Here is a 24,141-nt window from a genome sequence, read left to right on the forward strand (position 1 = left end):
CAAGTAATTTATGAGCAGCCATCATTTGTTTTTCTTTAGAACTTAAAAATCTACTGCTGGTCTGGCAAAGTCTCCCCCCCTCCCTTCAAATGGACCACAATGGGACCTTATTTAGGAACAAATCGGTTCTATAATCGAAGGTGGGATAATTTTGCTGGGAATAATATACATGGTGTATAAACAATTTAAAAGGGAAGTCAGCCAAGAGGGTGCAGGGGTTAGCACTGTCGCCTCACAGCTAGAAGGCCATAACTGATTTAATGAGCCATTCGCAGTTTCACTGTACGGGCCGTGTGTACTTAGACTTGCATGGCTTAATCTTTGAGACAAGCATATGCTCCTGGCAGTTCCTGGTTGATTTTGTCACTTACCTAAACATTGTAGAACCAGCTCAGCTTACCTTGCTAAAATGAGACATAAAAGGCAGGTTTGTTTCTCATTTGCACTTCCAGAGCTGCTTGTCAACATAAACATGCTTCTCAGTTTCTATCCCCCGCCCTCTGACCCCTTTCCCTCAGCCTCACTCACAATGTTCATGTTCACAAGTATCCGAGTTGAACTCACAAGTCACAGCATTAATCCTCTGACTCTTAACTTTGCCAAACATACTGATGAAACCACCAAAAAATCACAGTTTACAATCTGAACGGGGTAATTTGTTGCACATTGGCAGCTCCGAAATTGATAAAAGCGGGTAATTTCATCTAGTTCATCGTTGTGATGTTTGCCAGGTTTCTGTGGGCAGAGCTCTGAGTCACTGCTGTTTGGAGACAGTTTGTGTTTCTCTATAAAACATCACATTTATTTTATTCATAAAAGTACAACATGTCAAAACATCACTTTATGTTTTCAGAGGAGTTTGTGTCAGACTATTTCTCAGCCTGAGCCAGTGACAAACGCACAAAGAAACAGTCCCAATATGTAATCCTTTTTGTGGATCATACAAACAACAAAAGGGGTGAATACGTGAATGAGCTTTAAAGGTGCTTAAGGCTACCTGTTTCCCCCTGTTTACAGTCTTTATGCTAAGCTAGGCTAACAAGCTGCTAGCTTAAGCTTCATATTTAGCGTACGAAGCATAGACTGAATAAAAAGATAGATGACATGACAGCTCCCTGGAAGTGATGCCAAAACATCTCTATCGCCCCCTGCTGACTGGCTACAGTATAGGTCATAAAGCCCGCCTCCTCCATGTTAACAGATGGGACATGAGTCAAACTATAAAATCAAAATACACGTCACATACATTACAGTTAGTTCTTATCATGCTGATTTATGCCCGAGTGTTCATTATTCTGACAAGTTTATTTTTAATTAGTTATTTTTGAGGCTGTAAAAGGGTGATTGACAGCTCTATTGACAAGTACGGCTCCTGCAGCCGATCTGTTCTGGATTAGCAGAGTGGAGGAGGAACGGTGAGAGGAAACTTACCTAACAATAACACTACAGTCATTGAAGTTTACATAACCATGAATATCAGCTTCAGACCGACACAAGAAGCTGTTCTGCTGTTAAATATGCCGACATGAGGAATCTTTTAAGTTAAATGTGCGTTGTGGTTAGCTGAAGGGGCGGGACGTCAATACCGCAGCTCCACCAGCTGATCTCTACTCTGCAGACTCTGGCTCCAAATGCGCAAGCATGTCCATTTTAATATACAGTATTTGGCACCATCAGAAAAGTGGAAACACCCTTCACTTCTAACTCTGCAAAAAAGCTTCCCAAAATGTCAAACAATTCCTTTATATTCAATATGTTAGAACAATACTCTGCTGGCGGGAACAACTCCAAATGCAGCACTTTGACAATGGACAATATCACCCACTGAGGTAAAATCTAACCTTCAGCGACATAAAGCTGCATTTAGATCAACATTAGTATTCACTTTGCGTCCACACTGTGTCCTGATATGAATTATGTAGGCAGACTGCATTCACCATCCACATCAGAATCAGAGTTTTCTCTGCCGAAACGCAGATAAGAAACTTTAATTACTCTTCGGGTGCGGCCGAGATGCTGCAGTGGCCTTTTTGAAATCAGACACAATAAAGAAGTATCTAAATAAAAACACCGCTAATAGTGTTCAGAACTCAGATTATTGCAACAAAACTTGAGCTCTGGAGTCTTTTATACAATAACTCACTGAGGGACAATTATGCAGAGCAGCATTTTAAGCAGCAGCTCGAAGCAACTGAGGATGAAAAAGTGAGTGGTTGAAAAACACTGTAGTTAGCTAGTTTTCATTTATTATACTGAGCACAAACAAGTGCCCAGCCCGAATAGACTCATAAGACACCAAAATACCACTGATGACAAGAACATAACTTCTAAATACGACACTACATTTTAAATATCGGGCTTCGTTTCCCCGAGCACTGCAATTAAAGTCTGCCCTTCTGAAACACGAGATGACCACAAACACTAATGAGCAATAAAACACGACATGGATTCTTTCTTCAGGGAAACAATAAAAAGAGCTCTCTACTGAGTTAGCATTGCATCTCCTACAACATGTTGGGCCTACACTACCCACAATGCAACTCAACTGCAGACTTATTCTAATAGTGGCTAGAAAAGTCTCCAGCCATTCAAGCATGTATAAGAGAGGATTTCTTTTTAACTCCACTACTTCCAGATTATTATTCTCAGTTTCAACTTTAGTCTGTAGATCCAACCGGAGCTGACTTAAATGACATCACTTAAGGCAATTCAGCATGCAGTGTCTTGTATAGAGGAAGTCCAGTTTCCTTCTGGATTAAGCTTCAAATTCCGGAGAGGACAACTTTGTTCACATGTGAAGTAATATTCCCCAACATATCTGGATATGTAAATGTCAACATGTCCAAATGTCCATGTTCCAAAACAATAGAATAGTTCAACTGTAAATGACTCTAAAAATCATACATAACAACAGGGACAGGTGTGATGGACAATCATAGAACATGGTTGCAGTATGGTTAGACTTACTTTAGGAAAAGATCATTGAAATAATTACATCATTATGTAAGTTAAGTTATATTACATATGTTACGAAAGTTACATTATGCAAATAATTTAACACTGACATTTGGTTAAGCTACCCACAGGACATAAACCCCGGTCCCCTCGGTGAAAGTCTTGTATGTTTTACCCCATCCATCTCCCTATGCAGACCTTCTCTCTTAGCTTCTGTAACCCTACTTCTGTTTGCTTGTCATGCATGCTACAAACTATAATTTATATACATTTAGGTAGTAATAACCTGTTAGCACGGACGCCCCATATGGCCATATTTACATGAGGATGGTGTAGTTCCTCTTTCAGCATGCCTGTTTTAAAAGCTGCTTTTAATGTTCCTGAACATAACTGTGCATAAAGAGATCTCTCTTTGTTTTTCATTAGACAATATTAATAACTTAAAGCTGCACCAAAGATCACAGCACATTTATAACGGCGATAAATCACATTAATATGAAGAAAATATGTGATATGGTAATGAATCACATGAATGAGCACATTAACAGGATATAAAAAAACGTGCATCATATTGAGATTAATGATCCATTTATATCCCCAGGTGTCTGTGTGTGGAGGTGCCTTCTACATTAGCAAACAGCTCGGGGAGTATGTTTGCATCACAGATTTAGATTGTACAGAATGTACAGATCTGTGACTGTCAATCATTTTAACACCCAGGCTGGGAAACACTGCACAACACATACAGCACAGAGAAAAATGGCACATTGCAAGGTGCCTGTGCCTTATGTCTGCTAATAGTCACGATACATTTATATTTATGGCAATTTTGTGGACAAGGAACACATTGATTTTCAAAAGGGGAAGTGAAGGTATGTGATTAATATAAAATGTGAATAAAAAACTATGCAACAAAAAAAATGGCCATAAAATCCAATTTAAGTGTTGAGAAAAAGTGTCATTACTGGCATCACAATATTCAGGTTTAGTGGAAGATTCATACAAACTGCACATAGACTTAAACTGGGGATTCATTTTGCTTCAAGAGGAATTCAAACACTGCGCTGTGACGTCACTGTGTGTTTGCGCCTCTATTGTGTGTGCAGATTATACAGGCCGTGCAGGAATCACCATGCAGCCTCAGAGGTGGGAGGTGATGTCTCAGATGGAGTTGAGCGCTGGTGGTGGGAAGAAGTGACTGACAGACAGGCTGGAGGAGGGATGGCTGTCATCTCCGCCTTGTGCTATTTAAATCTCTAACACAATTTGGTCACACACTGCTGTCACAATATAGATCGTCTACTTAACTTTTTAAAGAAGAAGAGAAGGACAGTGACAGAATTTAAAGAGCTCTGGCTGAGCTGACGAGAGAAAAGTTTAAGCGTGCTCATTTGTCACGACTCTTTACCAGCGTGCATATTATACATAGATAATCAGGAGGGGTCAACCAGCCTCAGCATGGCAATCTGGCAATTTTGGCAAATGCCAGATGGGCTGGCCTGTCCTGAAAGCAATGTGGGGGAAAAAGTTGTGGAACAAAATATGGCTCTGCCAGCCACCAGCCCACTTGTTCAAACGGCCCGTGGGATTGGCTGTTACACAATACTAAAAATTGTCAATATTACCAATGCTGTGAGGCAGGTGCAGGGGTTATCAATACGTTCCCATGTAATGTCAAAGGTTAAGTGGAAATAATTAAATGCAATTGAAAAACAAAAATTGAATGGATTGGATAATAATAAACTAAAGTTAAAAGGTTGAGTGGAAAAAAGTAAAGACAGGGAGGAAAAAGTTTGGACAGATGAGCAGCAGCAGATGATTTGCTGAGCTGGTAGGCTACTTGTAATTTAACTTTTGGCTAGAGGGGAGTTGACCTGTCTTTATTTAAGGTATTGAGCTGTTGGCTTTGACTGTTCTTGTAATGTTACTGTTAATCCTGTTGAAGTAAATTAGAAGGCTGTCGGCTGCAAGCAAGTCCAAGGCTGTATTTTGTTCCCTGTTGTTAACTTTTTTCCTGGGCATAAAAGGAAGCTAGTACAACTTAAGTGTGTGCTTCAGTGAGCTGAAATTATCCAACCTTGCAATAACATTAGTTAATATGAGATTTGAGACTGTTAATTAAAGGAAAAGCCATAGGAACAGCTGGCTTACTAGTTAGGTAATATTAAAAATGAAAGCGTCACTTTCAGCTAAAATTAGTAAGCTAATATCAGTTAAGGTAAATCTAACCTTTAGCTAGCTAACATTAGTAAGTTAATATTAGTTAAGGTAAAACTTACCTTTAGCCAGCTAACATTAGTAAGTTAATATCAGTTAAGGTAAATCTTACCTTTAGCTAGCTAACATTAGTAAGTTAATATCAGTTAAGGTAAATCTAACCTTTAGCTAGCTAACATTAGTAAGTTAATATCAGTTAAGGTAAATCTAACCTTTAGCTAGCTAACATTAGTAAGTTAATATTAGTTAAGGTAAATCTTACCTTTAGCTAGCTAACATTAGTAAGCTAATATCAGTTAAGGTAAATCTTACCTTTAGCTAGCTAACATTAGTAAGTTAATATTAGTTAAGGTAAATCTTACCTTTAGCTAGCTAACATTAGTAAGTTAATATCAGTTAAGGTAAATCTTACCTTTAGCTAGCTAACATTAGTAAGTTAATATTAGTTAAGGTAAATCTTACCTTTAGCTAGCTAACATTAGTAAGTTAATATTAGTTAAGGTAAAACTTACCTTTAGCCAGCTAACATTAGCAGGCTTAATAGTGATTTTATTAGCGTTCATCCTTATACACTGAAGAATTCAGAAAATGTGCTATTAGATATCTTCTTACATAAACTAACAGTTTCTCGATTGGCCATATTCACACTAATTGGATTTAGTATTATGAAACATGGTTGGAAAAGCATACAATTCTAGCTAACGGTAATGTGTGGTATTACAAAGATGAGGCAGGGAGTTGAGGTGCTCAAATAATGCTAAACTTAGTGTCAGCTTAAGGGTTGTTGGGAATAAAGATTCTTACAGGGATTCTCATACATTAATATGGGGATAATATCTTAATTTTTACTATATAGATTTATAAAAAGACTTCAGAAATCCTTCCGTATTCAACTATTTTCCCTTTCACTTCACTTTTCTCTCTCTCCCTCTCTCAGTACACAACCTCAGGGGGAAATATGCCGCCTTGACATGCCTCATCAACCTAATGTTGCACCCCCTGAGCCTCGAACCCCTCCAGGGTTCCTCGACCCAATCGAGCGTTGATTCATCCCCTCATGTGTGACCTTTTTTCCATCTCTGTCCAGACCTTCTTTGATCCCTCCATCCCAATACATAATTTCAATAAACTAATCAATACATTTGTGAGTTTGTTGAAGATAATTAATGTCCTTTTTCTTGTGTGGCCTAGAGGTGACTCTGCACACTGTTTACCTTGCTCAATTAAACAGCCAATTTCTATTGACATTAAATCATATAATTGTATTTATTCAGTTTGCTAAACATTTAACATCCAAAAATAGTTAAAGAAAATAAACCCAAATGTCTTTTGTTTGAAAAGCTAGACAATTACAATTCCATAATTAAAGCTGCAATGTCGAGACCTCAGTTTCGTTCTCACTGGCGACACCTATGGCCATAAGCAGTAACTGCATGTGTTTTTTATGGACTCCATTCCAAATGAGATCTAAAAAGCACCCTAAATTACAATTTAGATTTTTTTTGCTTCACATGACTGTTGAAATTGTTTCTTCGTCTTCGTCTTTGGATTTGCACTTGTTTTTGAAGTTTCATTGTCTTTAATCATCACTCTGTTCCTTGTTTGTCCAGCGTATAGTCACCATTTAAGCGTAACACAGCAAAGAGAACACTACACTGCTTCAGCCTGCTCTCTTTATTGGACCAACCACGGCTCGGTGATGGACGAAGCTTGGGATTTTTATAATCTTGTGTTATGATTTATAACAAAATCACATGGGATGACACCACTGATGCATCATTAAACAATCAATTTTTATTTATATAGCACCAAATCATAACAAAAGTGATCTTTGCAAAAAGCGCAGGTCCAGGCTGTACTCTTTGTTTTATTATTTAGAGACCCAACATAAATCCACCTTGGGCAATTACTTCACAACAGTGGTGAGGAAAAACTTCCTTTTAACAGGCAGAAACGTCGAGCAGACCCAGGCTGATTTATGAACAGCCATCTGCCTCGACTGGATGGGAGAGGCAGACAGGGAGACATACAGTGAGCTGCTATGTGAAAGTATGACATAGCATTTTGAGACGTGAGAGCATCACTCAGCCGGAAACTGGCGGACTGACAGGCTTTGGTTCTTTATCTGAAGGATTTTGTTGTTTGAGGAAGGTGGTAATCCCGAGATGTTCTGATACAAGGAGACACTCATTAGAGCAGCCCACTATAAAAACAACACAGAGCACTGTGTGCGCGGAGTTAGAGGGCACCCTTTGATGTAGCGGGGGCCAATATTGTCAGGGAATCCAGCCTTTTAAATCCTCACAGAATAAAGCTGTAAGTCAGATCAGTGGCGCTCTGTGTTGCCTCTGCTCGGAAAGACGCAGCAGTCGCACAAAGGCTTTTCTCTGCTCTCCTTCCTAAAGCTCTCATTTCAAAGCTTTTCCCCTGGATCCATTATATCAATTACAAACACCCCCTCACTCTAAAATCCCGACTCAATTTTCTGCTCTTGGATTTCAAAAATGCATAATTACAAATAGAAGCCAGGATGCAATTCCCAACGTCTATTTTCTTTGCAGACTCTCGGCCAAATAGGCTGATTTGAAGCGGGAATATCTCTTTGATGCACAGAATTTTAAAAAAGCAATTTGTTATATATAAACACCATTGTGTGGTGTTTCTTTGTGCGAGTGAATCAGAATTTACAATACTCAGCTGTGTAAGAAACGACCCATTATTCCTTGTTTCTTTATCTGGAGGAATTAAAGAAAAAGGCGCCATTGTATATTTTCATTCTAGTGTCAATCACTCTGTTCGAGGCTGTTTAAAAACTGTCTACAAGCAGGATTTTGGAAACGACACCAGCTACTGCAGTGAACAAATGAAGCTCGGAGTTTCCCCACTATAAGTGTCTCATCCTTGCCTATCAAATACCTCCCAATGACAAAGAGTCATGTCATTAGTGTAGCAAGCAGCAGCGGAGAGGCGGAGCTCGCAGAAATCAAATAGATCCCTGCAGTGACCGCTTGAAAGGCTGAGCAGAGCTACAACCTGCAGCCCTTCTGCTGCATTAGGAGGGTTTTCTTTTTGAGCAGCTTTGTGGGAATACGGCAGGATTTGTTAAAAAATTGCCCCTGGCTTTGACTTTAATTGGCTTGTAATTGATTACAGAAATAAAGTCAGTTATTCAAATTAGAGGCGAGCACCAGGCGAAGTTTGTCAGGTTTCTTTCTGGCTACAAACTGTTGTGTGAGTGTACGTGTGCCCCACCTTACCACACTCACCTGTCTCCCATTCGGCTCACCCAGACAGAGCTCTTGGCCCAGTCCCGAGACTCTAAGTCTCGGGGCAGGGCCTTCCACGTGGCGTGTACTCCTTCTACTAAGCCTGCTAACACCCCAATATAAACATGTTTCCTCTCACCTTGACATGCCAGGGAACAAGCTTAATGTACCACACAGTGAGTGATGCCTGTTCATAACCTGATGTGCTTCTCTATAATGATCTTATGTCATAATGTGCCACTCACCCTGACAAATCCACTCGTCTCACACTCATGTTATTATAGTCGTAAAGGCAGGTGGGAGTCATTGGTTTTACACTTTAACATCTCAGCGTTTTGTTGCACGTTCATTTACTCTAAAAGCAAAACATGCCGGTTATTTGCCCTACTTTGAATGAAAGGGAGGATTTTTTTAATGAAACGAAATCAATTTGAAGCCCCACCACTTTGTACCCTTTGTGTCAGTTTGTTTCTGGCTCTCTACAGTCGATCATTTCTAAACCTGAAGTCATGCCAGGACAGATTTCATACACAGGAAGTGATTTGGAACATAAGCCCTCAGAGAAATGTTGACAGCGAGGTCCATGGAGAGCAGATCTGAGAATAACGCTCATAATGGATGTGGAGAGCCATCATCCAATTGCAATGCAGGAGTGTGTGTCCGTTATGTAGAGGAGCAGAACGTTAAGAGTGTGGAGGAGGACAGTCTTGAACCACATTAAACTTTCATGAGGGGAGCAGAGTTTTCACACCTGAAATCAATATTTGCCCTTCTATTAAATACAGAAACAAAAGCACACTGTTTTCTTATCTCAACCAAAAGTTTAACAAACCTGTCCAGAAACACAATCTTCTCCTGACCTTTACCTTCATCAGCATGTGTAGGTATTGTAAGAAGGAAATCATTTCAGATATTCTCAGAGGGAGGTCTTGGTTTTGCGTTTTTCCCAGCAACTGGGACAGGGAGAGTGGTTTATCTTCAGTAACTGGAACATTGTTTCAAGGAACAAGAATTTCCTAAATGTTATTTTTTCAATCCTTTGACACGCACATTTTGACATTTAAAATCCACCTGCGGACAATTCTGTTTTTTCCCTCAAAAAAAAATTCAGCTATTTCTTATTTATTAGATTTCATCTACAGAACCTCTACTACGTCTCGCTCATCTATGAATATATGAATACATAATGTTAATTTCAGTTCAACTACTGGATACTAATCGTCTCTTTGTTGAATATTGGACAATGATTGGTTTCCACACTTGTTTCGCCACAAAAACAATGATTTCACGTGTAAAACTGAGATTCAAAGAGGGCATAAAGAAACTTTTAGCATCTAATATTGCACAAACATCGTCCTGCACAGTGAAGGTCAAATATGGGCCCAGTTGTTCAAAAGTAATTACAGCTAAGGGATCGGATCAAGTCCTGAGAATGAGTTCGGGAAAAGAAACAAATCATTCTTACAATGGATTTTTATATTTATTATTAGATTTTTATATTAAATTTTTTCATGTAAAATGATTTTGTTTGTTTCAATAGCTTCCATGTCATGTGACCCAGTGTCCTCAAATCAGTGTCAGATGTTAACACTCACTTGGAGGATGAAGACACACCTCATTACATTGGATTTAATTGCTGCTGATATTTTGTATTAATAATCTTATTGAACATGTTTTTGTTTTTTTTTCAATTTTTTTCAACAGACATGCACCGTCATGACCGCCATTGCAGTCGCCACTCTTACAACAACCAACGTTACTGTAGGCTGCCAGCTACTGCTAGCTACAGCAATGGTTTTGAGTTACTGCTAATTCATTGGGATGAGTTACGTCAAATTTCTTTGAGGATTGAGTTTAGTTAACTTACTTATTTTATTAAGATTATTAGGTTTTACAGTGCAAAGTTCATAGAGTTATGTCACTTATTGAGAGATGTACGCAAAGGCCATTTTCCAAAATAGTATAAACAAGAGCCGAGTCATTCTGTAATTTGTCATATATTGATCGAGCGGGTGGATAAAGGAAGTTGTTTTTGGGTTTTTTTTTACGGGATAGTTATCCAAAATGGACCATTGTTGGCATTTGTTCATAATCACAGCCATCGTTTGGGCCATATACAAAGCCAAAATATGCGAGCAGAATGGCACATTTGAACGTACTTCACGGCAACAATGTGTTGCTTCACGTTATGTGAAAAAGAGGGAGCACATATGAGCACATACAACGACATTGTAACGGATCAAACGTATATCACAATGTCAAATATAATAGCCTATCCATGTGCAGCCAGTGTGTGCCTAGTATACAGCGTGTGGGAATTTTCCAGGGATCATTGAGGGGGGTAACTTCCTTAAATTTAGAGTTATATGGGGGGGCAATTTATTTAATGATGCTCTCTGGCTTACGAAGTAAACCCTAGTGCGATTGCGTTGTTCCCACCTGCCCAAACGAACCGCACCAAGGGGGTAAACGCTCCAGGGTTCAATTCAACCTAACTAAAAGAGGTTTGAAAACGCCCTAAAGCCTACTACGACAGTGCACATGGTTAATCAAATTTAATGTACAATTCACCAGCACTTATGCTGCGTTCCAGACAACTTGGAAGTCGAGTTTTTCCGACCTCCGAAAAATTGCTCTGGAACACCATTCGAAGTCGGAGTTCCTACTTGTGAACTCAGAGCAGATTCATCCACCCCGACTTCATGAGAATCAGATGTCTGACGTTACACAACAATGGCCGGACCCATGGAGAGGCACATCGTTAATGGTAAACTATCAACTGAAAAGCAACGTTATATATTTGGCTGCATTTAATTGAAATAACTGCAACTATCAAGAAGAAATGTCGCTAATGTGATAAGGTCGCTGGTTACTATAAATAATCTCTGAAAGAACGAAACATCACTGTGTCACGGCCGGCCATCTTTAATATTTACATTTGGCGTTGTGCACCTGGAACGATCTGAGGTTGGAGGTCGGAAATTTCTACAGGGAAGTTCTCGAGTTCACAACTGTCTGGAACGCAGCATAACTCACCGTTTTCACCAGTGTTTAATGATTTTGTAATGTTTTCTGAAAAATTTGCAGGGAATGATGCGTTTTGCTGATGGTTTTAGTGATGTGGACAATATGCTGACTTTATCAAGACAACAGGTAAACACAGCGGGAGCTTTGGATTTTCATTAACAGGGAAACAGAGAAAAAGTCAGACTTGACTTCCAGAATGACAGTTAAACCTTGTGTGTTGAGATTTAGTTGAGCTGCTCCGAGAACATTTAAAAGTGAAATAATAATTGGACAATTTTCTCTTTTAATGTTGTCTAATCAGAAACAGTGTGGGTTTGAAATGGAGATGCACACTATTATTACATCTTACATAATTTCTGTATGACAGTAAATGGAATAATTACAAGCAGTGACTCATTCCTGTGACTGCTTATGTTGAAATTGAGTAATCAATCCGTTTAATCTCACCACAAATGGCAGTTTTATTGAAATGTCAGCTATTTATTGGTCATTTGGTGATTTGGCTCTTTGACTGCTGTGATGGCGAAAGACAGCAGGGATAAACTCATATGACAATTAGCTCTGCAGAGTTGGACAAATCTGAATTTTATTACAATTTTCTAATCTGCCTTTTTAGTGTGCATCAGTGTAATGACTCAGCCAGTTGGCGGATGGACCGTGGTTACAAATGGGACCATAGTTAGTATCGTTTGTTCATAAAAAAGGAACATAAAGGGAGCTCAGAGAGAGCTGTTGAGAGGCAAAGAGACGTACCTATAATGTAAAGATATTTTATCACTGTTTTGCCTCAGGTTGGCATTGAGAGGAGCTTTACAGGGAGCAAAATGTTTGCACTGATTCTCCAAAGACAACAAAGCCTTTCTCCTGTGTCGGCTCTGTCATGTTCGAGGAGCCTTTGTCGGGTCCATTCCCTTTACAGCTCCTCATCAGACACACACCGCCTCCCCCACACACCTCACTGTCTCTGCTTCCCGGAACACAATGAGGCGAGGCGGGATCAGACTATACCTCCTGGCATTTTTACGATGGAACTTTGTGAAAGAAAAAGTAAAGTTTGAGGAGGGACATCATTTTCATACACAGCAGCACACACTCCTGCAGCTATGCCACATAAAGAATTACCTTTGCTGCTGGAAAAGGCTTCAACCCTCTTTCCTCGCAGCCACCAAATCCAATTTATGCGTCTCCGAACCGCTCCGCTGCCTCTGAGAACGATAATCTGTAGATCTGCAAGACCTTGTAAGATTGGGAGATGATGTTTTCGTATAATTAGACGGAGAATGTGGGATGATTACATCTGGAAATGACAACAAAAAACTGTTTATGACAAATTTATTCAGGCACAAACAAAACTGCAGGGACAAGAGTTATAGTGCAACTTTTTATACTATATTATGTTGATAAATTAAACATTTTATTGAAATGTAAGGAAGGTATCGCTGTCAAAAATATAAAAAAACTCATCAGCTTACCCTCAGACAGCGACCATTCTCCACAGAAAACATGCTCAGGGCTAGCTTAAATGCTGTCATACTTTTGTATTACTGTATTCCAGGATGCACGTCGTATAAATGTAAAATACCTGACAATTAATGAAGTTAGTTTAATCGTTTGACCACATCTCAATAAATGAGCAACTTCACAGACAATTGACAGCATAAATCTGGAGGAATATCTGGCCATATTTTAAAGCAAAACATTTTAGATAAGCTAATAAATACGTTTTCACAACAGCTGATGCTAGCTTTAAAGCACTTTCTAGTTAACATTATTTAGCTTACATTATGTTTTATTCAGACAGAAACAAAGATGCAGGGACAAGAGTTTGATCCAGAGAAAAAATATAGTATACTATTACCCTCACACAGCGACCATTTTTCTCTGTAACACAGCTCATGGCTAGCTTAAATGCTGCTATAATGTTGTATTACTGTATACGAGGATGTAAGTCATATTAATGTAAAATACCTGACAATTGTTACCAGATCTCAATAAATAAGCAACTTAAGAGGAGACAATTGCCACCGGAAATCCAGAGGGAAATCTGTCCATATTTCTAAGCAAAACAACATTTTAGATATTAGCTACCTCCTGACAAACGATGATGCTAGCATTCAAGCAGTTCCTCGTTTATTTAGCTAACATTAAGTTAGCTAGTAAGTATTTTAAGAAGTTATTTGTTCCAAGCTAACATTATGTGAGCTGAGAATTTAAGTCCCTCCTATTTTATCGTGTATAACTACCAAACAGGGATATGAGCTTTGAGTGACTTCAGAGCCAACTGTAATATTATCTGGTAGGAGGCTGGATGCTACCGTTAGCCATAGCTAATGGGTTATCCAATATGTTGTTTTATCTTGAAATATGACCTGATTTCACTCCCGATTTTCACCGTTCATTGTTTTTTTCAGTTGTTGACCAATCTGGAAGATTTATCAATTGATAACGATTGTCAGAAACCATTAAATTGTATCCTCCTCCTGCTGCGTCTCCCACTGATCAAAAATAAAGAGCTCTGCACTTCACATCAGAGCAGCACTAGTCAGAGCTTTTCTCTGCAGCATCTGAATTATTAATCTGAACAGTGTTCCCCTTTGAACTATTGAACTTGAACTCAGTACAGATTGAAATGATGAGAGTGTGAGGTTGGTCCAGGAGTGTGGCTTTGAGAAAAAATTGGTCATATTATTGTAGATGGAGATGGCCCCTAATGCAGGCAAAGCACGTCCTACCTGCTCCTGTTACAGCTGAGATGGGTTCATCTCCTGCCCTTGAACAAAGGTAATGCTCTGTAAGTGTGCTCCAGACAGGATAGTCATATTTTTTCCATTTGTGGAAAAAAATGAGTCCAGTTTTGTATTTCCATGAATTATAAAAAGGTTAAACAGATGCAGCAGAGGGACATCATTACTTTTAGTTTCTAGAATGGTGTGACCAAGACCCTCTACAGACGAATTAACAGGTCTGAAAGGCGAAATTTATTCTTAACATGCTGATGCTGTAAGTAAAGCTCAGGCTGATGGAAATGTTACTTTCTTTGTATATTCGGTCATGAACCAAAGTACTGGCGAATAAATGCTTTTGAATTGGTCGGAGCACCAAATGAAAAGTCTAGACATGACCAAAGTTAAAAAAAATGTATCCCTGACTGAGATATGAGTGCGTGTGTCAAATTCCAATGTCTCATAGTATTATGATGGATGTATTTTTGAGATCTTTATGGTGCTGCTGCTGCGTCTTGCTTCCAGCTTTTCCCAGTGGCCACTTGTGGTATTGCAGGGAAAAGTTCCACCGTCTCCTAAAAAGCATAGTTCCAGATTTAAGCAGAGAAATGTTGATAGGAAAGCTTAAACTGGGAATAATTGGACATTTCTGATACATTGAGGTATTGTTTGAAATGTAATAATCTGTAACGTCATCAAGTTGCGACGGCGGGAACTCGTGGCTGGGGCCAGCAGGACAAACACAGACCACAGAGCCTGAAAGTAAACTCTGAAGAAAGATACTTTTTTGGTGTACTTGTGCCAGACAAAGAGTTCTTATTGGACTGAATGGGCGCCATCTTTGGGTCTGGTATTGAGGTCTTCATAATACATTCTGGGATCAGACCTACCCAAACAGGACTTTGTGAATCACATCTCATTGGTACTTGAAGTGAAACTGCCTTGGACATCTTAAAAACCCCTCACCCCCAGTCTGTTACATCGGCTTCCTGTTGTTAAATGCTTAAACAAATATTTTCACAAGTAAAGTAGTATTTCCGAAGTCTATTAAATTGACTTTAAGTGTAAAATCACTGGGATGTTAAGGGTAGTAGTTGCCAATTTTTCTTAGTTTGCGTAATTTACTCTGCGCCAGTTCCATTAAAGCCCCAGTGACTTGATGTAGAGCAGGAGGGAAATAAGCAGCAACAATTACCCACATGCACACTGAAAAGGTCGGGCCATTTCTTATTGAATTTCCCCTCTTTTTCTGAAGCACACAGTGCTTGCTGTAATCAACATCAAATCACTTTACCAATAAGTTTTCTGTACTTTCACCAAGCTTGTATAAAGTCAGTGATTTTTCCTTCCCTCAGGGTACCGAAGGGTAAAAGCCCAGAAAATTAAAGCATGAGATGCTATTCGTGCTTTTTGTTTTCCATTAACTTTGGTGCATGTAAGAATGTCAGAAAGAGGTAGAGGGATACATTTACGCAGTAGATGTTATTTTCTTATTGTTTTGTGACTGACATTTTCAAAATCATCGAGAGTCATTGAAAGAGACTACAGTTTGGCCTTAATGCTTTATGTTGCTGCTTTAAACACAAATCAGGTTGTACTTATGCTGTATTTGAACAAGTCATTACAGCTTTTACTTTGTCCTGGAACATTTTACTGAACAGTTTGACAGTGTTGCAGCGTGAGCTCTGAAACCTTGAAAGCTTTTTTCTGGTATTTATCCACAACACACACCTTAAAACATTACTGGAAATGCATTAAAGGAAAACAACGTTTTAGTACCATAAGGGTTTTATTTTCATAGCTTTAGCCATTGATTTTTTAGGCTAAATTACATTGCGCCCCCTTAACTGACTGTTGAGATCATAAAATACAAGCAGCCAGACAATTAAACATGTACAACCAGTAACCCTTTACACCTGCGACGTTGCTAATATTCCAGGGAAATGGTGAGAACCACAAAGTCCTTCTGAAGGATGTTTACAGCACTGCCTGGTGAATAATGTTACCTATAACCTTTGCTTAGTGAGTAACAGAGAGCATTCAAATGTCATCCGGGGGGACTAATTAACCAGACATCAACCATACTTGCAAATTAGCTTGCGAGTCATATTAGTAAGCATATAGCAATCACAGCATGTGCTGATGCAGTAAAATGCCTTCGCTTTCTCATCCTATAGAAAGTTAAAATCATTTTGATGACCCATCTTGAACTCTGAGGTGTTTACATAAATATATGCAATCAAATGTGATTAGGGGCAAGCTCGCTAAGCTGAACATCAACTGCACTTGGCCGTTAGCTTGTGAGTTTTTAGCAGTGACGTGTGTTTGTACCTCAAAATGTAACTCTTTTCTCTTCCTGTAAAACATTAAAATGCTGTTTAATGCATCATCTTTTACTCAGGAATGTGTTCACATGAATTTATGCCTTTAAATGTAAGATCTAGCAGGGGCAACCAGCTAGCTGAATATTAGCTGCAGTTGGCAGTTAGCCTCTGAGTTGCTAGCAGTGGTATAGCATGTGTGTTTGAACTGTAAGAATGTCTCTCTCTTTTAGCTAACCTGCCCATCATATAACAACTTTCTTGGTCCTTAGCTCGTCAGCCATTGTAGCTAGCAGAGTGATTTCACACCAAGTGGTGTGCTTTCTTGGATTTTACATCTTAAGGATGAATAGAAACTAAACTTCACCTACATATTCAGTTTCACATTAGTGCCAACGATATTCTAGCTGCCCTACCACTGAGACTTTAAAGTTATTTGATTAGCTTGTGAGTCTCTAGAAATGCAAAAACCTGCAGGTTCTGTCCTCCTCAGACTCGCCTCTGTTATGTTAATTGATTAACTACAGTTAAGCAGAGAGATCACAACAGGAATTAGCATGATGGCATCATTGCTGTCCCCTGGCTACATATGATGCCAGTAGATGTTGTCTTCACTTACAAACCACCTCCTGATTGCTTCTTGTGATGGAGATGGAGAACCAGCGCTGCAGCTTCATCCCCATTTCCCACAAGTGGAAGTCATCCGTTGCCTCATGGCATCACGCCTGAGAGGAGCTTATACAGAGAATTTCGATAATAGATTTGATGCCTCCCCGACTCCAGCAGCTGAAAAATTTATGCAATTAAATTTCTAATTTCAGCAGAGTAATCAGGTCAGACCTGTCTGACTTCATTATCGAGAGCAAAGCTTGTTATTAAATTCAATCAGATGAAGTCTTGTTTCACAATCGTGACGTTGGGGTTCACTGGAGATTAGTGTGGGGGGGAATAAGCCATATAGAACTAGGTTTTTAACCAGAGCAGAATCATCAGATGAAATGCAAATAAAAAGGTAAACTTTAATATCACATATTTGAAAATTAAAATGTTTCAACAGTGAATCTATGGAATTAAGGAATATTTACTTTCCAGTTCAAATAATGATTTAGAAACCCAATTATTATCAAATAATTGGAAAAAACAGGAACCAACAAACGGTATAAATATTCATTAAAAAAAACCTTGATGCGGCCCCGGGCTAAAGAAAAACAAATTGTTTAAGGATTCACTCTAAAACATTTTTAGCTTGTTCAACCTAAGAAATGATTTCCCTGTTGTGCTAAAATAATGTTAAATTACCTTTAAGTCCAAGACCAAGACTTTACTGAAAAGGTACTTTCAGGAGTTTTATGGTAAATAAAAAAAAGTTTACTCACCAAAATACTTTAGTGCATTTCCTGGAGGTCTAACTATCCTGCTGAATGCTTCTCCTTCCTCATTAACGCTCGAGAAGCCGATGTTTCCAGCACTATTTCCGACCATGTAGCTTCACTAGCAGTCTACTTTTTTTGCCTTTGTTGATGGTTGTCAGAATATCTTGATGCGTTACCTGTTGATTTGTGCAATAGTGTGAAACTATTGGTAGGACTGCGTCATCCCTGTGTGCATGAGATAAACAAATGAGGACCCAGTCATAGAAAGCAACTGCTCGACGTCAAAGACGAGTCTGTTTCACGTATGTTTTCTGTAAACAACAAAAAAGTAATCGAAGATTTTGAGCATAAAAAAGTTAATTTAATGAGACTTCAGGTCAGAGAAAAATGGTCTGACATGGTGTGATTAAAAACTTGACATTTTGATGCACTGTAAATAATTCCAGGCTCTCAATCAAAAATATAACAAAACACTACATTTGTAGTCAATGTAGTTTAGTAGCATGGGATCATGGGAGTTTTACGCGTCATGTCATTTCATTGTAATGAAATAGCTGCCAGTAATGTTGTATAATTCGCATAGATTTGACAGCAGTAGTATGGTTTAAGTGAGCACAAATATGTGTGCACACATGCTGGTTTGAACTCTGCACAAAGCTCTGATCTGAGAGACTGAGGGAACCACATGAATGCATTATTCAAAATGTGGATAATATAAAGCGATAATGACCCGCAAGTCGTCTCTGCTGATTTAATATCGCCTTGGAGCTCGGCGGCTTCCTGCCTCCAAACACCTGAGCCGAGAGAGAGTGAGGGACGTAATCTTTCCTGCACCACCTGTGCTCATGCATATACACAGCCGGTGTGTTTACATTCCCTGATCCATACAGTGCCTCATGCCTCCTGCACTCGGGGGCACAAACACACCGAGAGAAAACACATTATTGATGTTCCTGCAGCTGCCTTTTCATGTGTTGGTGTGTGTTTCTTCGAGCTTCCACTCTGGCAATGTTTTCCAAAGGTGAATGATGCAGAAATCCCTGCGAAAAGAGGACATTGTGCCAAGGGGGGGGTTGGAATAAAACAGGTTTCACATATTACAGAAGAGGCGGCTCGTAGCTCGGTTCGAGAGGCTGGAGGATGAATTGAAGTGAATGGAATCAAGAGAAGAAAAAGCACGTATAAATGTATCTGCTGTTGTGGTTTTCTGCACCTGCTGCATGAGCGCTGCGATGTCTCCATGGCAGAAACCTTGTGACCAAAAAGGTGAGCGAGGCTTTGATGAGAATCAGCCAGCTTTCATATGCAGCCAGAGGGGAAGAGAGCCCTGGGAGTGCAGCTCATCTATCTGCGCTGTAAGGAGAACAGTCGCCTGCGGCACCAACAGATAGGAACTCAGAACACACACACACTCACTCAGGACGGATCTTTTTATACCCCTGTGTTTTATAGTCTACTGACTTACATTTATTCCCCAGATTCTGATCCAAACTCTCCACAATGCATGGATAACCACTCCTGTCACACTAGTCCTAAAATAAACCCAAGTTCTGCCTTTAAAATAAGACGTTTCTCTGCATGGCTGCGGTGAAATAGATTTTAAACAAACATACACAACACAATGTTTGAAATGCATCTTTTTAGTCAAACAGAAATAGAAACATTCCCAAATGTTGACTCATTTCTGGAGCATCATCCACTCTCTGTGGATAAAGAGATTTTCCCCTCATAAAAATAAATAAACGAAAGAGATATTAGAGACATTACTTCCCTCTGATTACCAAACAATCTAATCCAAATGATGCAGCAGTCACGTCTTGCTACTAATGTGCTGCATGTGAAAGCTGCCGACTAAATCATCTCTTCGAACACTACAGTGGGTGATAAACAGTGCAGATGGGCAACACTCCTAGCAACAGGCAACAACGTGGGCAACATGATGAGAAAAAAAAAAATCAAATGTTTCCTGGCAACAAGGTTTCCCAACGGGATTAAAATAAAAGAGCAATGATGAGCATCTTTTAAATCTGATGGGAAACAATGAGCCCTTCAGAGGGAGGTCAGAGGTCAACTTTAAGACGTGTTCAACAGCTGGAGGAAACCGGCAAAGGAACAACGCTTTACGTCTTCAGCAACGAGCACTTTTTCTTTTATTGTAAGATGATGGAGTGAGTGTTTTATCATCTGCCAGGAGCTGCACATAAATATTTGTTTGTCTGGAGGCTGCAGATTTCACAGATCGGTTAAACTGTGATGAGCTTCACGACATCAGCACAGAGAGCACGGTGCTGCTTTATTATTGATCCTGTATGTTATCCAACATGTTTTAACTCCCCAGGAAATATGGCTCGACATATTCAAAGAGCACGTCATAGTTGAGAGTCTCATTACACAACAAGGAAAATCTGAGAGGATATAAACGCTCATAAAAATAACAAAACCTCAATCAAAAAACAGTTCATTGAGCTGTTTAGACCAGTTCTCCAGGCTGTGTAGGCGCAGTTTTTGATTGACATCTCCCTGTTTCCTCACACAACAATGGCCTGACACATTATGTTTGAGTTGTCTAAATTTGAATCAGAGGAAGAGGAAGAAGAGGCCCTGGCATTTGAAAATCAACTGGTCGGTTAAAAAAATGCTACACTATCCATATCACAGCCGGCAGTTAGCATACATGTGCAATGCTAGCTAGTAATGCTCCTACTTTTTCTCAAACCTGAACCAATAACACACACAAAACCCCCCCAGACATTTAAAGTTAAGAATAAATCCTGAATAAAAGGCGTGTAGAAATATAAAAGCACATACACTGATCAGCCATAACATTATGACCACCTGTCTAATATTGTGTAGGTCCCTTTTTGCCACCAAAACAGCCCTGACCCTTCAAGGCATGGACATGGATCCACTAGACCTCTGAAGGTGTGCTGAGGTATCTGGCACCAAGACGTAGCAGCAGATCCTTTAAGTCCTGTAAGTTGGATCTGACCTGTTCATCCAGCACATCCCACAGACGCTCCATTGGATTGAGATCTGGGGAATGTGGAGGCCAAGTCAACACCTTGAACTTGTTGTTCCTCAAACCATTCCTGAAACATGTTTGTAGTGTGGCAGGGCACATCATCCTGCTGAAAGAGGCCACTGCCATCAGGGAATACTGTCTCCATGAAGGGGGGTGCTGTCTGCAACAGTGTTTAGGTAAATGGTACGTGTCAAAGTAACATCCACATGAAAGGCAGATTTCCCAGCAGAACATTGCCCAAAGCATCACACTGCCTCCGCCAGCTCACCTTCTTCCCATAGTGCATCCTGGTGCCATGTCTTCCCCAGGTAAGCGACGCACACGCACCCGACCATCCACACGACTCATCAGACCAGGCCGCCTTCTTCCATCGCTCTGTGGTCCAGTTCTAGTGATCACGTGCCCATTGTAGGTCCTTTCGGCGGTAGATAGGGGTCAGCATGGGCACCCTGACTGGTCTGCGGCTACACCGCACCATACACAACAATGCTCTGTGTGTTCTGACACCTTTCTATCAGAACCAGCATCAACTTTTTCAGCAGTTTTAGCTACAGTAGCTCTTCTGTGGATCTGACCACGTGCATCATGACCCAGTCGCCGGTTCACCTATTTTCCTTCCTTGGACCACTTTTGGTCATTACTGACCTCTGCAGAGCGGGAACACCCCACAAGAGCTGCAGTTTAGGAGATGCTCTGACACAGTCGCCTAGCCATCACAATTTGACCCTTGTCAAGTCGTTTAAATCCTTACGCTTGCCCATGTTCTCTGCTTCCAACACATCAACTTCGAGGACAAAATGTTCACTTGCTGCCTAACATATCCCAACCACTGACAGGTGCCATTGTAACGAGATAATCAATGTTATTATTATATATTCACGTCACCTGTCAGTGGTCATAATGTTATGGCTGATCGGTCTATGTTTGAAGTCGAGAGTAAATCCGGAATAAAAGGCTGCTGCAATGCAGGTGTACTTGCCATGACACAATTAAGCAATGACATTCATATGATGTATGTCACATTTTAATAGGTCTGTTTTTGTGCTCATTAACTACTGTGTATCTCCAATTGGAGAAACAATCAACCAATCAGTGTCAAAGGCAAGCGTACCATCCTTCTACAAAAGGATGGGTCAGCGGCTGAGCTAGATCCTTAAAAACAGTGTTAAAAAATGGTGACCAATGTGGATCAAACAGCTGCACGAGTTAAACAAGCTTCACAAGCACAAACTCTCCTCTTCAATCTTTGAATGTCTTTGATCAGAAGGTCAGCTTCTCCTCGGGGAGGTGTGAGAGATGTAATCTCTGTTAGAGTTTAAAAACCCTTCAGGGCAATAAAGTTTCTCACCTTCCTAACAAACTTCATGTTGCCTTTTGTCAGCGTGTCGCCCATCTGCAGCCTGATTTCACTGTTTGTTCCTCTTTGTCGTCAGTTTGTTGAGGCTGTGTAATCATGTTGTCATCTCCCTGCCCACACATGTGGCCTTTAAAACAAAAGTCCGCACAGACGGGCTTCCTTTGGACAAATGAAACGGAGAGATGGGCTCTCATTTTGATCTGTTTGGTGACTCAGGATCTGAGGACCCAGACTCGTAAAGGTTGAATGTTATTCTGTAAAACCCATTCAGCTAAATGAGATCTGTGATGACTATTACAAAGTGTGATTTCCTCATTGAAATGCATTCAGACAGCAGACTGAGCTTGGATGATGTTTACTCTTCCTTCAATACAAATAAGGAACTAATTGACAAAACATAAACAAGGTAGTCATTGCCAGGTGTTACTCGTAGCCACAACAATGTCCCTGTCCATAAATACCAATTAGCTCAGACTTTAAAAAAGATAAATAAGAAAACAAAAAAATAAACTAAGCATCATGTTTTTCTTTTTAATAAGAACACCAGCAATTAAAGCTACAAACGAGTCTACAAGGGAAATTAATGACGTTTCTGGAGTCCTTTATGATGAAGCGAATGTGCTGAGGGTACAAAGCCTTGAAATGTCTCTTTTCTGTTTGGGGGGGTTGTTGATGTGGCTGGTGATGTAGATGAACATGATGACTGTAACGCAGTCCTGTGGGCTATGGGAGAGACCTGTTGGGTCTCTTTGGAGGGGGAGGGGGCATCAGCTCAGAGTCCGGGTCTGCCGCTCGTTTCCGGTTCTGGGCTTGGACCGCCTGAGTGCAGCGGTCCACGTACTCCAGGAGGATTTCCTTAGTGACCGGCTCCTGGATGCTTTTACACACAGCTGGGGAGAGAAACGACACGCACAGCAGGAGGAAGGAAGTTACTACAGACGTGATGACAGAGAGTTAATTTATAATGCTTACTAGAACAAAAGCAAGAAATGCGTTTAAAAAAACAAATACACATCAGACCGTTAAATCTCAACATCAACATGAACACGGCACAGCAGGAGTGTCAAACTTAGTCTACTTGTTGGAGCGGTGGCATGAAGCTGCTCAACATTTACAGAATTTAAAGGTTGTTTGTTTTCTCCAACATGATGCAAATGTTAGCATAGGCTGCAAGTTAGCATATCTTTAGCTTACATTATTTTGCGAGGTTAGCGGCTGGCTATGAAAAATAGAATGTGTGGGAGGAGCTGAGTGCACCAGCTGGGCGTCAAAGAAATCTATCTTTTCTCTTACGTCCAACTTCGCTACGACTGACTTCTTGATTCAAATTCACACCAAAGTGCACCAAAGTGCAAAAACTTTGACTGTTGCCAAGCAACACGTCTCCACTCTCTCTTGTGTTTAAATGGACAACACATAACTTCCATACTCCAAAACACCTGACAGTAACCCAGTTACTGTGCGCATATTAAGGCATTCAATCTTTACTGCATAGAAAGGAATGCTTGACATGCATAGCAACTGTAACTAAGGGGGACTTAGCCAATGACCAAGGTCATGCTTCCAACAACACACAGATAAGTATGTCCTGTTATCGGCCTGAAGAGGACCACACGGCTATCTGTCTCGATCGGAGATAAAAGGCGCCTTTGTGCCGAGGCTGCTTTACATCCCGCCCGAGGAGCTGAAGCTCAATAATTCAGGACCTTCTTTTCCATCTTCTTCTATCAATTCTATTCACTCTTTAAATGAATTTTCTCGTGCTTGTGCTGCTTGTTTTTATTGCTTCAATTTGTACTTTTATGTGCCTCCTTGTGCGGCATTATAATGTCATTTTCATTTGGAAAAGTGCTGCACAAATTAGGTTTAAGACTGTGGAA

General features: G+C 40.1%; 1 protein-coding gene across 1 annotated transcript in view; it reads right to left on the reverse strand.

Annotated features, from left to right (window-relative positions):
- Positions 1–21,655: 21,655 nt before the first annotated feature.
- Positions 21,656–24,141, reverse strand: part of rngtt (RNA guanylyltransferase and 5'-phosphatase) — a 107,014-nt gene continuing 104,528 nt past the window's right edge. The window contains exon 16 of the mRNA XM_069657665.1: positions 21,656–23,151. Within this exon, the coding sequence (XP_069513766.1) occupies positions 22,985–23,151 (167 nt within the window). The 3' untranslated portion in view covers positions 21,656–22,984. The remainder of the gene's footprint in view (positions 23,152–24,141) is intronic.

The sequence above is a fragment of the Semicossyphus pulcher genome, unplaced genomic scaffold, assembly GCF_022749685.1.
Source record: "Semicossyphus pulcher isolate SPU_LCO1_2020_fin unplaced genomic scaffold, fSemPul1.0.p SCAF_11, whole genome shotgun sequence".
In the NCBI taxonomy this organism is placed as follows: domain Eukaryota; kingdom Metazoa; phylum Chordata; class Actinopteri; order Labriformes; family Labridae; genus Semicossyphus; species Semicossyphus pulcher.